The following is a 15,526-nucleotide window of genomic DNA, read 5'->3' on the forward strand; positions in this document are numbered from 1 at the left end:
TTAATTAATTAATAATATACTTATTTTAAATAAAAAGCATTTAGTAATGTGCCAAATGTGGCACGTTACTAATGCAATGAAATTTTTGACTCCGCGTCCCTAAAAGGTAGTTCAATCGGCTAGGGACTACGCCTCATGAAGCGGAGGTTACTAGTTCGAATCTCCTTTCTCTCTCTTATGTGGACATGTCAAAAAAAAAAAAATTGACCCCGCAGGTGCCGCGAATTTGTCCAGCGTGGACTTTTTTTTTTTTTTTTTTTTATTAAAACACCTCTCTCTCTCGCACACACCACAGAAAAAAGCAAAGCATTCTCTCTCTTCCACACACAAATCCACAAGGGGAAAGGCAAAGCCCAAACACATCAAAGTCCCTGGATCTAACAGCTAGGTGGGACTCGCCCGTTCTTGATCCAAAGGCAAGTAATAATATCTCTGCCCTCCTCCAACTTAATCTTACATTAAAAATATTCTTTCCAAATTCCTTTTCTTTTTTTTCTTTTTTTGAAAAAAAAGAATACCAATTGATTTGTTTTTTCAGTGGCATTCAAGAGGAATCCTTCCCTGACGAAAGGAGAGATTGACGCTTACTGGAGAGCAAAGAAGAAAAAAGATGAGGAAGAACACTTTGGAGCCACTTCTAATCTCCCAGATTATATTAAGGTTTGCACAAAATTTTACATTCGTGATTTTTTGATTCATCGAAAAGCCATTCCTATGTTTAGGTCCCAACTAAGCAGAATTCGTATACTAAAAAAGGTATTAAACAAAACTCAGAACCAAAAAAGAAAAGAAAAAAATCATTAAATATACCAAAAAAAAATAAAGATTTCTAAGGAAAGCGAATCGGAGGAAGAAAACTATACCGATTGTACCAGAAATTTCCAGGCATCAAAAAGAATAAACGAGCTCTCTGAACAGCAACGTTTAGGAGAATTGATTTTTAAGTCAAACAAAGCTCACAGGGTGGTTCAACTTTTCAAGAACCCCATTACGGATTGAATTGTACACGCACTAAGGTTTATTGGTTTTGGATTATGGTTGATTTTTGTTTTGTTGTGGGTTTATAGAATTGGAGGTGGCGTTGAACAGTTTTTTTTATTCATTTTCATTTCTCCATTTTTTTCTTTACGCTTTTCTTCTTACGTTTTCTCATTTTCTTCTTACAGTTTCGCCGATGGTTGTTATGTGCATGTTAGTCTGAAGCTGGAATTCTAGGGAGTTCGTGTGTAGTGCAATAGGAGACATGTGGAGTTGATCTAATTCACCATGGGAAATGTGTGGGATTGCATAAGTACAAGCTAGAAGCCTAGAAGACAGCTGGGTGCCATCTTATGTTATTTAAAGTACACATCTGTGTTTCTTTTATGTGTTCTGTTATTAGGATGTTAATGTCCTGTTATTTGGTTTTCTCCATGAACTATTATTTCCCTAAAAGGATGCTGCCATTTGCCATCTTCTCCTAAAGAAGTGGAACGTGGTTACAACAGGTGGTTTAGTGGTGTTTAAGGTAGTTGTGTGCGTAGCAATAGGTGGGCTGTTATGCATAAGTACAAGCTAGAAGCCTAGAAGACAGCTGGGTGCCATCTTATGTTATTTAAAGTACACGTGTGTGTTTCTTTTATGTGTTCTGTTATTTGGATGTTAATGTCCTGTTATTTGGTTTTCTCCATGAACTATTATTTCCCTAAAAGGATGCTGCCATTTGCCATATTCTCCTAAAGAAGTGGAACGTGGTTACAACAGGTGGTTTAGTGGTGTTTAAGGTAGTTGTGTGCGTAGCAATAGGTGGGCTGTTATGCACGTTTGTTCTAGGAATGTTTCTGTTGTAATTCAACTAGTATTTAACTAGCAGTTGTGATCAATGAAAAGGCATCAGAAGAATTTCAAACCAAAAAGGAGGCTTGACCCCTCGAAGTGTCAATTTATCCAGTTCTTTCTATTATTTTACGAGAGCTTCTACACATCCCCCCATTATCACCCTTTTATAATAAAAATCAATTTTTTTAAGGAAAAGAGGGTGATAAGGGGGGGATGATGGGAGGATCTTTAGCATTTCCCTTATTTTACATACCTTGCAATTTAGGCTCATAACAAGTGGTTTTAGAGCCGCGTTCTTATGACTATGGTGGATGGGACTCGCTTTGCTCAACTATCTAAGACTGTAGCAGCTAACAAACAAGAAACATCAGGCAATTCAGAAACTCAACCTATAGAGCTCTTAAACAACCTAGTGGAACAAGTAAGTACCTTAGCAAGTAATTTTGCTTTCTTTAGCCAAAAGAATAGCCAAAGCACCAAAACTCCAGAGGGTCCAAATGGGGAGGGCAGAGGAGAGAAAAGTAAGGATAGCAGTGGAGGAGAGAATAACAATGGCAGGGAAGAGAAGGGAAAGGAGAAAGAGGGGGAAAATAGTGGAGAGAATAGTTATGTTGAGAAAGAAGGGGTAGTTCATACCCGACCACTTAAGTTAGATTTCCCTAGGTTTGATGTACTGAACCAAACAACTGGATCCTTAACGCCCAATAGTTTTATTCCTACAACAACACCCTAGAAAGCCAGAAGGTATCTGTAGTTGCCTTTCACATGGAAGGAAGAGCTCTCACATGGTATCATTGGTTGATAGATGCTAGATATGCAGGAGGATGGGAGGATTTTGTCAGTGCTCTTAGAACCAGATTTTCTCCTTCCGCATTTGATGATCCTGTAGGGGCTTTTACCAAGCTCAAACAGACATCAAACGTAGAGGACTACCAAACCCAGTTTGAAATCCTTTCCAACAAAATCCAAGGCCTTAGTGAAGAGTTCAAAGTTAGCACATTCTTGAGTGGACTGAGGGAGGAGGTTAGAATCGTTGTCACCATGCTAAAACCTAAGGATTTAACCACTGCCTTTGGGCTAGCTAGGTTGCAGGAAGAGGAGGTTAAGTTAAGAAGTAAGGGATACAAATATTCGGCCTGGGGAACCAATTCTCAGGGGTATACCAATCTAGCATCCACCCCAAACCCACCTAGAATCACTACCCCTAGCCAATCAAACACCAGCAGCCTTACCCCTTCATATAACCCCAACTGAAGGACTAGTATCCCCATTAAGCGGCTGACCCCAGCTCAGATGCAGGAGAGGAGAGAAAATGGATTATGCTACAACTGCGATGAGAAATTCTAACCGGGCCATAGGTGCAGCCGACCAAGGTTGTTTTTGTTGGAAGGAGTAACACTGGAAGAATATGAAGAAACAAGAGTAGAGGAAGTGGTGTAGGAGGAGGAAGTTGAAGTTGAGAGTCAAGAAGCCGAGCTGTTAGGCATTTCCTTGCATGCCTTGGCCGGAGCATTGGCACCTCGAACAATGAGGTTGATGGGAAAAATAGGAGGGCATCAAGTGGTGATTCTCATTGACACAGGAAGCACCCACAGCTTTGTGGACCAGCACCTAGCTAAGAGAATTCACCTTCCTGCCGAGGAGAGGAACCAGTTATCAGTGATGGTGGCTAATGGAGAAAAGGTCCCCTGCCCAGGCTGCTGTGTAGCTATCATCTTCAGCCTACAAGGACAATAATTTCAAGCCAATCTGCATCTTTTGACTCTTGGAGGCTGTGACATGGTGCTAGGAGTTGATTGGTTGAGTACCTTGGGTCCTATCTTGTGGGACTTCATTAAACTCACCATGAAATTCAAACACCATACCCAAGAGGTCACCTTGGAAGGGCTGAACCGGTCTACAACTCATTTGGAGGTGGGAGAGGAATTACCAAAGCAGGCAGGAGCTGAACATAAGGGCATTTGGCTGCAACTCTTAGGAGCAGAACCTCTAAGGGTCCAGAAATTGCAACACCCGGCAATAGCTGAATTGTTGGATGGATTTGAAGGGGTTTTTCAGGAACCAACTGGACTACCTCCCAATAAAAGTTTTGATCACCGAATTCAGTTGACAGAAGGAGTTTTGCCCACCTGTGTCAGGCCCTTTAGGTACCCTTATTATCAAAAGGAAGAGATTGAGAAGTTGTTGAAAGAGATGTTGTCAACAGAGATTATCAGAGCTAGTCAGAGCCCCTATTCTTGACCAGTTTTGCTAGTAAGGAAGGCTGATGGGAGCTGGTGGTTATGTGTCGATTACAGGGCACTCAACAAGAACACTATCAAAGATAAGTACCCTATACCTAATATGGATGAGTTATTAGATGAATTACATGGGTCAGTCATATTCTCTAAGCTAGATTTGAGGTCTGGTTTCCACCAAATTAGAATGCATGCTGAGGATGTCCCAAAAATAGCCGTTAGGACTCGTGAAGGGCATTATGAGTTCTTAGTCATGCCTTTTAGGCTGACTAATGCCCCTTCAACTTTCCAAGGCCTTATGAATGATGTTTTCAGATCCTACCTAAGGAAGTGTGTTTTAGTGTTTTTTGATGACATCTTAGTCTATAGTAAGAGTCTTCAAGATCACTTAAAACACTTGAAGGTAGTTCTAGGATTACTCCAACAGCATCAGTTGTATGCCAAACTTTCAAAATGTCACTTTGGTTGTCATGAGGTAGAATACCTAGGCCATGTTATATCTGAAGAAGGGGTAAAAGCTGATCCTTCAAAGATTGAAGCCATGCTTAACTGGCCAGTGCCTAGCAATATCAAGGCCCTAAGGGGATTCCTGGGGTTAATCGGGTATTATAGAAAATTTGTGAAGGGATATGGAGGAATAGCTTCTCCACTGACTAGCTTATTAGAGAAGGATTCCTTTAAGTGGAGTGACAATGCAAAGTTGGCATTTAACTCCCTTAAGAAAGCCATGACTACTCATTTGGTTCTAGGCCTACCCGAATTTTCCAAGCCCTTCATCATAGAGTGTGATGCATCTGAGGGAGGGATAGGAGTTATTCTGATGCAATCCGAACAACCTCTGGCTTATCTTAGTCAAGGGCTGAAGGGTAAAAGTTTGAGTCTATTTACTTATGAGAAGGATTTATTGGCCTTGGTTATGGCTATCAGGTAGTGGACACATTATCTGTTAGGGCATACTTCTAAGGTGAGGACTAACCAATAGGCTCTAAAGTATTTGCTGGAACAAAGGTTTGGTACCCCTGCTCAACAAAAGTGGGTATCCAAGCTCCTAGGATTTGATTTCACGGTTGAGTACAAGAAGGGAAGGGAAAACCGAGCTGCAGATGCACTGTCCTGGAAGGATTGGCCAGAAGAAAATCAGGAAGCAATTCCAGGTGCAGGTGAGCCAGAGGAGCTGAATTTGACCACTAACAAGGAGGTTACTACCATACACAATCAGGCTATTAGCACATTCCAACCATCTTGGACCAGGGAGCTTATCAGCAACTATGCCAAAGACCAGCAGCTTCAGGAGTTAATTACGCAGTTCCAGAAAGGGGAACTGGATCCAAAGAAGTACCAATTTCACCAGGGACTTCTTTTCTATAAGGCACGGATCCACTTGGGCAACTTGAAGGCCTTCCAGCAGCAGGTCCTGCAACAATTTCATAGTCACCCATTAGCAGGGCACATGGGAGCTCAAAAGGCCTACTCTAGACTCGAGAAAGAGTTCTACTGGCCTGGTATGAGGTAAGAAGTCAAGAGGTTTGTCAAGGAATGCGAGGCCTGCCAGCGCAATAAAACAGAAAATCTCCACCCTGCAGGATTGTTGCAACCATTACCAATTCCAGAGCAAAATTGGACTGAGGTGAGTATGGACTTTATTGAAGGCTTACCCAATTCTCAAGGGAAGGATGTTGTACTGGTTGTGGTTGACAGGTTAAGCAAGTATGTCCATTTCACACCTTTGAGCCATCCCTACTCCGCAGCTTCTGTAGCTCAAGCTTTCGTAGATCATATTTTTAAGCTCCATGGATTGCCCAAGTCCATTGTCAGTGACCGAGATCCTGTGTTCACCAGCCTTTTCTGGAAGGAATTGTTCCGAGTTACAGGGACCAAATTGTTGATGAGCTCAGCCTACCACCCCCAGACCGATGGCCAGACAGAGATTATGAACAAAGGACTGGAGGCCTACTTGAGAAGTTTCACAGGAGATTGTCCTCGTGGTTGGTTGAAATGGCTATCCTTAGCCGAGTGGGCCTACAACACTTCCGTGCATACCTCCACCAAAATAAGTCCCTTTGAAGCAGTCTACGGCTTCCCACCTCCTCGTCTCATGCCATTTGAAGCTGGAACCACAAAGGTGCAGGCCATGGAAAAAGAACTAAAAAGCAGGGAGTTTATTCTCAAACTCTTCAAAGAAAACATCCAAGACGCTCAGTCCAGAATGAAAACATTTTGCGGATAAATCTAGAGCCTTCCGAGAATTTGCAGTAGGTGATTGGGTCTTCCTCCGACTGCTCCCTTACCGTTAGATGTCGGTCTCCCTCCGCCGGAATCTCAAGTTGTCGCCACGTTACTATGGTCCGTTTCAGGTAACCCAGAAAATAGGTACTGTGGCTTACAAGCTTGATCTCCCTGCCAGCTCCAGAATTTACCCTATCTTCCATGTTTCGCACCTTAATAAGAAATTGGGTGATCACATCACACCCCTGCCGGAGTTGCCGATTCTCACCTCTGAAGGAACCCTGGCTCCCGAACTTGAGCCGGTGCTGGACAGACGTTTGAAGAAGAAAGGAAAACGAGCAGGATCTGAGTTGCTGATCCAATGGAAAGGGACTACCGAACAGGATGCTACTTGGGAAGACTTGGAGGATTTGCGGAGGATTTTCCCTGACCTTGTGGGCAAGGTCTTCTGAATAGGGGAGCCATGTTATGTGCATGTTAGTCTGAAGCTGGAATTCTAGGGAGTTCGTGTGTAGTTCAACAGGAGACATGTGGAGTTGATCTAATTCACCATGGGACATGTGTGGGATTGCATAAGTACAAGCTAGAAGCCTGAAAGACAGCTGGGTGCCATCTTATGTTATTTAAAGTACACGTGTGTGTTTCTTTTATGTGTTATGTTATTTGGATGTTGGTGTCCTGTTATTTGGTTTTCTGCATGAACTATTATTTCCCTAAAAGGATGCTGTCATTTGCCATCTTCTCCTAAAGAAGTGGAACATGGTTATAGCAAGTGGTTTAGTGGTGTTTAAAGTAGTTGTGTGCGCAGCAATAGGTGGGCTGTTATGCACGTTTGTTCAAGGAATGTTTCTGTTGTAATTCAACTAGTATTTAACTAGTAGTTGTGATCAATGAAAAGGCATCAGAAGAGTTTCAAACCAAAAAGGAGGCTTGACCCCTCGAAGTGTCAATTTATCCAATTCTTTATATTATTTTACATACCTTGCAATTCAGGCTCATAACAATGGTTTTGTCTCCAGTGTCTTGGGTCTTTGTCTCAGTGTCTTGGGTCTTTAGATAGGTCTCCGGTGATTGGGTCTGTCATCTTCGGCTTCGTTGCTGGCGACCACCCGGCTTCCTCACTCGACTTCCCGTTGGTTTCAATGGCAGTAGACAAGCTTCTTCTTTTTTTAAAAAAAAAAAAAAATTTACATAATTTTTTTTTTTTTTTTTTTTTAAATAAAAAAAATTAAATTTTTATTTTCATTAAATAATTTTAATAACGTGTAAAAGTGTTGGACGTTACTGAAGTTAATAACGTGTTAATTTTGATACATTACTAATTTAGTAACGTGCAAAAGTTTGCATGTTAGTAAAATTAGTGACATGCAACACTTTTGCGCGTTACTAAATAGTAACATGGTGACAATTTCCATGTTACTAAAATGATATTACTAACTGAGGGATTAGGAACTTGAGAATCACGCCATTGATTTCACATTACTATAGTTTACTAACGTGCAAAGCCTTTTGCACGTTAGTAAACCCAGGTTACTAAATCCAAGAATTTTTGTAGTGACCCCCGGCCTGTTTTTAAAGTGTTGGACCACTCCCAGTCTCCCAACATGTTTTGTAGTGATTCATTTTCTTTCTTTTACTTCTAGAGATGTGCTATATATTATTCTCTACTAACGTGACATTGTCAATCCACATTTAGATCAATTTTAATTTTTTAAAAAAAATTTCAATAGTGAATTGACAATGTTACATCAGCGGATATGAATGAAAAAAAGACAAGAGAATATAAAGTAGCATTTCTCTTAGTTTTAATAAGCTTCTTTCAAGGCATAGTGAATACTAAATAGACAGTATTAGACAGTATTGAAATACCTTCTCTAAGGCTCCTGTCATAACAAGACCAAGTCAAGCTTTTGGCCAGTTCGATCTCGTGTAAAAGATAGAAAGTGTTTGAAAGAGAATGGAAAAACAATGTTTCTTGCTATATTTCTCAATAAATTTTATGAATACACAAGGAGCATTATATACAGGTTCTATTACATATGGATAGCTAGGACAGCTAGACAATTCCACAGAATGAGAAATTGGCAATTACACAGCTACTCGACAGATTAGTCATTAGTGTATTCCTATGATCTGGTTTCCAAGCAAGGAAGAGTTCCCTTTCCTGATTGCATTGAATGGGATCTCTTGTGATACTTTCCTTCTCCAAGACTTGATGTGCACAATGCTTTGCTGTCAAATGGTCAAACCTCTGTTTACTGCATTGAGCATCATACCAGAAATATTATATGTTGCCTTATCTGATGCAGAATCACTGGGATGTGTTGGTATTGTAGAATCATGGTTATATGTTGCCTTGTATATCTGAATGCAGGATCACGTGGACATGTTGGTATTGCAAAATCATGACTTGCTGGTTTGGGAGACATTGATGAATCGACATTAATTCAGTGGGTTACCATCCTTAACAAAAGATGTCCTCAATTTAATTCCATAAGATAGAATGAACCATCCTTTTTCATATTTTGCAAATATTTTTCTGAGACAAATATTTCAGCTGTCCACGTACAACTTGTTACCCTCTGTTTTCATTTCTTGTTGTATCGGATGTCCTCGGAGGTACAGCCATTTTATCGAGCTTTAGAATAATTGGCTTGAGTTCAAACTTGGTTCTATAGTTTATCTCATATGTTTTAGTTAAATATTATACATGTTAAGACCCATTTGTTGAGGAAGAGTTTGAGCTCAACTTTTAAAACAATTGGTGATTAACAGCGAAAAACTAGAATACATTTTAACTTCCGAGGCTGCAAGCCAAAGCCACCCTGCATTCCACAATGGCCATTTTAGCTTCGAAGGTGTAACAGACCCGATTCTGTTACTGAGATTCAACACAGAAAGTAAGGGAAAATGAGGAAGAAGGAAGAAGAATTGAAGATGAAAGAATGCACTTTTATTGAAAGAGCCAATTAATTCGAGATGGCTAGTCTCCATAACCTTGGCATTCGAGGTGCCAATTAGAGCCTCCTGAGTTCCAAAGAACCAATTACAATCAGAATACCGAAACTCATCCCTTTCCCTCCTATTTATACAATACAAGAAAGTAACTAACATAACGGCTACAACTAATCAGAACTACTAACAGCCGTAAACTATTAACAGACTATAACTGCCACGCGTGGAAGCCTTCTTACTCCAGCTTATATCTTCTCTTCATGCCACATATCAGATAAGCCTTGTCCTCATGCATGCCACGCATCACATGCATACTGCCACCTCTTCCTTTCATCCAACTAATGGACTGTTACAGAAGGCCATAAATATCTGCTGCAAATCCAAAGATCCGTTCGTGTAATAGGTTTTTAATTGATCGAACCAACCTCTCTTGTCATTTTTGTTAGAATATAGGGCTTCTATATTAGTTTTCATAATCTTAATTCAAGGTTAAACATTTGAAACAATTGGTAATTTAACACTTTTTATTATTGATGTAAGAAGATATATGAGAGCTGGAATACATGTACCAAGAGAAATGCAGAGGAGTATGAGTAAAAAGGTTGCAAGCATGAAGCATAGATATTGGATTGAGAAAAGGTACAAGCACTCCTCTGATAAAGTTACTCACAGCAACTAAGTTTATTTATGATAATTATAATATAAACGAGCTGGCATGCTTGGGGTTTCATTTTCTCAAACAAACTGGTGAAGGTATTCTTCAACTGTGGTGTACTTGACATCTGGGTATAGCTCGGAGGCCACCACTCCAAAGGATGCCTCAATCTCAAAGTTGGCCTGATCCCCCTTCACAAAGACTGAGTGGTAGATTGCTAATATCACGTTCATTGGAATTGGAGACTCTGCAACAAAGTATCAGGATTCAAAATTATGTTGACTTCATTTGTCTTTTGTTTTCTGTTCTAAAAATAAAAATATTAACAAACAACTCAAAACATAAAACAATCAAAATCAGAACACTTTTTTAGATAAACTGTATTAGCTAGAAATCAGGAAGGGTTTTCCCACTGACCTTGGATGTCCTTCAAAATTTTCTCCTCTGGAACATAGATTTTCTCGAGGGTTTTGCCGATCTTTTTCTCCCAAAGGGCAACAAGCTCATTGTATGAGTAAATGTTCTTGGGAGGCCTGAGGTAGACTATCTTATTCAGTGTTCTTGGGTCATCCACAGCTCTGATGGTGTAGGTTCCTATGTCGTCTTCCGCGTTAAAAATAGCTGCAAGAAAAGAAAAAAAAAAGAAAAAGAAAAAGAATCAAACAGTCACATTTTTCACCACATCTACAACTGGGCTCATTGCTCAATTTCACCTCCTCAAACCTCGCACAAAGTACAAATAGAAAGGATTCATTTTACACTCTAAAATTTACATCTAATTAACCTGGTATATGGTGTTAATTTTAATTGACATGATAATGTATTTACCATGGGACAATAAATGCACTCAGGGACGGAGTTACATTGGGGCTTGAGGGGGTTGGCCCAAGCCACCATGTTTTACTTAAAAAATAAATTAAAAATTAAAAATTAAAATTTTACCTCTAAAAGTTTTTTTCTTTTAGTTTTGCCCCCCAATTATTATTATTTTTTTTTCAATTTTGCCCTCAAAATCCCAAACTAGCTCTACCCGGCCCTAAATGCACCGTTAGACCAAAGAATTAATGGATCTCCCCATTTCAATGATCGTCTTCCTAATGCAAAATGCTCAAAAGAAGAACTGAGAGCGTAAAAGAAATGAATTAATGTTAGTTACCCTTGGCAGTTCCATTTCCGAAAATAATGACTTTCTCTCTAGGGGGAGCTGTGAGTTCTGGCTGTGCCAACGTAGGGAGAAAATATCCAGCGAAGCAGTTGTTTACCACGTAAGTGTAGGGGATGCCTTCAGCCTCAATCTTGCGGCGGAGTTCAGCCTTGGTAGCAAATACACTCTTTGCTGGCTCAACAGCATGCACACGGTCCACGTCGTTTCCGAATTCCGAAGGGAAGAATCTCTGCATAATACCCACCAAAAATATTACTCACGTCACGCAAATATCATATAATCAGAAACTTTTCCGTAGAATTTTTTTCATTTCTCTTCCCCATTGTCTAGAACCTCTCTCTCTCTCTCTCTCTCTCTCTCTCTCTATATATATATATATATATTTGGCTAGTTTATCAAATATGGTCAGTCAATAAAAGAAAAATAATAAACAAATAGGCCAAAGTTTGAGTTGTTTAAAGACAACCAACCTTAACATTACCAGCCTCTTGAATAGCGGCAATAATATTGACCTGATCTGCTACCTGCAAGGTGCCTACCGTCGATATCACCACGTCCACATGTTTAAACGCCTTTACCAAACTCGCATGGTCATAGAGATCTCCCTGAAAAATGCCCACATTAATTCACACCATGGTACTCTCTCTAACGAGCAGAGCAAACTTTCCGATGTAACCGCCAACCGGCAAAACACAAAACACAAACACAGGCATACATGCAGAAATTGATGCACGTACATGGAGCAAAGTGACGCCTAAGCTCTTGAAGTTCTCGACGATTTTTCCCTTAACCAGATCAGAGACCGTACTCTCTCTGACCAGAGCAAAGGTGGGGTGGCCGGACTTTGCACTTGCTTCCACGATGAATTTTCCGATAGAGCCGGTGCATCCGATGATCAAAATCTTGCTTTTCTGAGTCATCTTGAAATTTTTGGCAAAAAGTTAGAGAATTATCCAACAAATTGTAGGGGAGACGAGGAAAGGTGAAGAAGCTCTGTTCTAGCTGAACCATGAAGCGGTGGGGAGCATTATTAATAGATTAAAGGAGTGCTGTAAAGTTACTATAATGGCCTTCTGGTTGGGACAAAATTGCTTGCCCCCTTAACAAAGTTACAAATACAATATATATATATATATATATATATATAGGGAGTGATCTTTACACTTACACTACACAACAATGACACAACACCAAGGCACAATGAAGTGGTGTAAAGTTACTATAATGGCCTTCTGGTTGGGACAAAATTGCTTGCCCCCTTAACAAAGTTACAAATACAATATATATATATCTAGGATTTGATTCTTGTACAACACCAATACAACAACTGTACAACAACCCTTCACATGAGGATGGGTCCCACATACTGGGACCCACCCTCATGTGAGAGATTGTTGTACGGTTGTTGTATTGGTGTTGTAAATCTAACATTTTCCTATATATATATAGGAGGAGTGATCTTTACACTCATACTACACAACAATGACACAACACCAAGGCACAATGGAGTTGTGTCATTATTGTGTAGTGTGAGTGTTTTAATCATTTCTCTATATATAGTAATGTTAATTATAACGACTTTTATCTCACTTCGCTTACGTGTATTACAAATTAGTCGTTAGATTTGTCCTTATTAAAAAAATAAATTAATAAATAGTTAATTGGTAAACTCAAATAAAAGTTTCATGCATAATAATTTAATAAAGACTTCTTTTTTTTTTTAAGATACGGGAAACAAAATTACAAGAAAGAAAAAACACTAGGGTTGGGCAACCCAAAATTAAAACTAAGAACGAAAGTACGCAGGAGCAATGCTTTCGAAGATGCTAGCCCAATAGTTTGAGACACGGATGCCACAAAATTGGGGTCACCAATAAATGTGATATTTAGAGTGTATTGAGTCACGAGGACCTAAATACCATTACATGGGTGAACAGGGAGAAAAATATCCATCAAAATAACCCAGAAAAACATAAAAAGAAAAGGAAAAACAATAACATAAACAACACAAACACAGAACATCAGCAACTGGTGAATGGCCGAACAGATGATTTGAGGCACGGATGTCAAAAAAGCTACAGAGATGGCTGGAAGAAAGTGTTCTACCACAAAGAACCAACTGTTGCATGGGTTAAGGCGGGACATGGTCTCACGGCCCGGCCAACACGAAAAATGGTCACGTACGTACGTACGTAACATATATTAAATTAAATATCTCATAAACCTGCAAATGAGCATGGCAATGAGGTCAGCAACCATCAAATTAAATTATTTAGTGATACATATAGAAACAGGTAGAACTTTTAGACGTAATCAAATACGAATGCATCCATCACCGTCAATGTGGACCATTGTTACAATTAAATTACTGAGAGATGAAGAAATCAACCTTATTTTATTTTGTCAATAACCGTATTTGAAATCTTAATAAATCATGCATGCATGTAGGGGTGAGCAAAAATCCGTAAATTCGCCCCAATCCGCACCCCCTGCCCCTAAAATTGCGGTTTTTGATTTTTTTTTTTTACGGGTACGGGTTGGATTTTAACCAACCCGTGCGGGGCGGGGCGGGGCGCGGGTTTAATCTTTTTTTTTTCCCGGGATCCCCGCCCCGGCCCGCCCCTCCCCTCATATATTTTCCTTTTTTTCTAGATTCTTCTTCTTCTCTTCTTCCTTCTTTTTCTCTTCTTCTTCACAGATTCACAACCACCGTCTCATATATTTTCTTTTTCTTCTAGATTTTTCTTCTTCTTCTTGCACCATTCTTCTTCTCTTCTTCCTTATTTTTCTCTTATTCTTCACAGATTCACAGCCCCCCCCTCTCATATATTTTCTTTTTCTTTTTCTCCCAGATTTTTCTTCTTCTTCCTGCACCATTCTTCTTCCTTATTTTTCTCTTCTTCTTCACAAATTCTCAGCCCCCCTCTCATATATTTTCTTTTTCTTTTTCTTCCAGATTTTTTTTCTTCTTTCTGCACCATTCTTCTTCTCTTCTTCTTCACAGAATCACCCCCCCTCTCATATATTTTCTTTTCTTTTTCTTCCTGCACCATTTTTTTTTTTTTTTTTTTTTTTTTTTTTTTGTTTAGGTGTTCTACACCCGTGGGGATCCCCGCCCCTCAACCCCGCCCCATCCCCACCCGCCCCGTGTGGGTGCATGGGGATTTTTACGGGTTGCGGGTTTCCCAAAGGAAACCCGCACCCCTGCGGGGCGGGGCCAAAAAAAGGGCATCCCCGCCCCCCCCCGCCCCATGCTCAGCCCTACATGCATGTATATGCCAAGAGGATGGTGTATGTTAGTTTCACCCAATGCTACGTATGGGCTTGTCGATGACGGCAATTGAGCTTGAGAATTTGTAATAATTCAAGAAAAAAAGTTAGGCCCATCTACGTTATCATCTCATACGGACTAGTCAATTTGAAACTTCTTTAGAATTTTTTATAAAGCCTAGTTTCACCTAACAACTAGGCAATGTAGAACTTAGCACTCATAACTATCTTTATAAACTACCGATTCTATGTGGTCGGGCTACTCCCCATCAACCCAATGTTGGACATGGGTGTTACAACTCACATATCAAAGGTCTAAAAAAGTAAGAGAAATACTAAAAATTACATTTTTATCCTACAACTATACTACAATCCTGACGTAATAGTCTCAACTATACCACATTATATAGCATTGTAAGATAAAATTATAGTTTTTCTAGCATTATTCAAAAAGTAATACTAGACCTATACTTGATTTATAATTTTTTTTATAACTTGTTGGCAAATTTTAGTACATGATTAAAGTATGCCGGTCACTAAAACTAATTTTAACACCTTTCAATCACATTCTAACAAGTATGAACAAATTTTAAAAGAGTTGTAATTATGAGTTTAACATTAACATTTTTTATTGAAATATATTTTAAGAGGATTAGCATCTGATGCGAATTCACTAGTAACAAAACGTATATAGAAAATGATAAATCGGCTACTTTGAGAGAGTATTGACCTTCAAAACACAGTAAACTGTATTATAAAACAATAATCAACTCATCATTTTCTTATTAATAGTTCCCTTTTAAATAAAGAAACAATATATTACCGATTACATAAGAGACCAATTACTCTAATAAGAAAAGAATCTAAATTAGAGATCTATTCCTTATTATACTATAAAATAATTAGAGATTTACTCTTTATTAGTCTCTAACTTAATTCCCAAGAAAATATTACATCAGCATTGCGGAAAGTTCATAAATCAAGATCGACTAATTTTATTTGGGCCTTGATACCTACACAATAATACTATAACAACTTCACAACACTCCTTCACACCCCCTCATATGGGGTGGGGTCCAGTGTGTGGGGCCCACCTCATGTGAAGGGGTGTTGACTTAGGGATGTAATCGAGCCGAGCCGAGTCGAGTTCGAAGATTTCAAGACTGGCTCGTTTATGAGTCGAGCCTAAATAGTCGAGCT

At 39.5% G+C, this 15,526-nt stretch overlaps 1 protein-coding gene across 1 annotated transcript; it reads right to left on the reverse strand.

Moving 5' to 3' along the window:
- Positions 1-9,746: 9,746 nt before the first annotated feature.
- On the reverse strand, positions 9,747-12,052 carry LOC133865886 (phenylcoumaran benzylic ether reductase Betv6-like). The gene is made up of 5 exons (XM_062302395.1): positions 11,794-12,052; positions 11,527-11,661; positions 11,048-11,285; positions 10,309-10,512; positions 9,747-10,138 (listed from the first exon to the last, which is right to left on the reverse strand). Exons 1-5 carry the CDS (start codon positions 11,974-11,976, stop codon positions 9,972-9,974), a joined length of 927 nt encoding a protein of 308 aa, XP_062158379.1. The 5' UTR covers positions 11,977-12,052; the 3' UTR covers positions 9,747-9,971.
- Positions 12,053-15,526: the final 3,474 nt, after the last annotated feature.

Source organism: Alnus glutinosa, chromosome 4 (assembly GCF_958979055.1).
Source record: "Alnus glutinosa chromosome 4, dhAlnGlut1.1, whole genome shotgun sequence".
NCBI classification, from domain to species: Eukaryota; Viridiplantae; Streptophyta; class Magnoliopsida; order Fagales; family Betulaceae; genus Alnus; species Alnus glutinosa.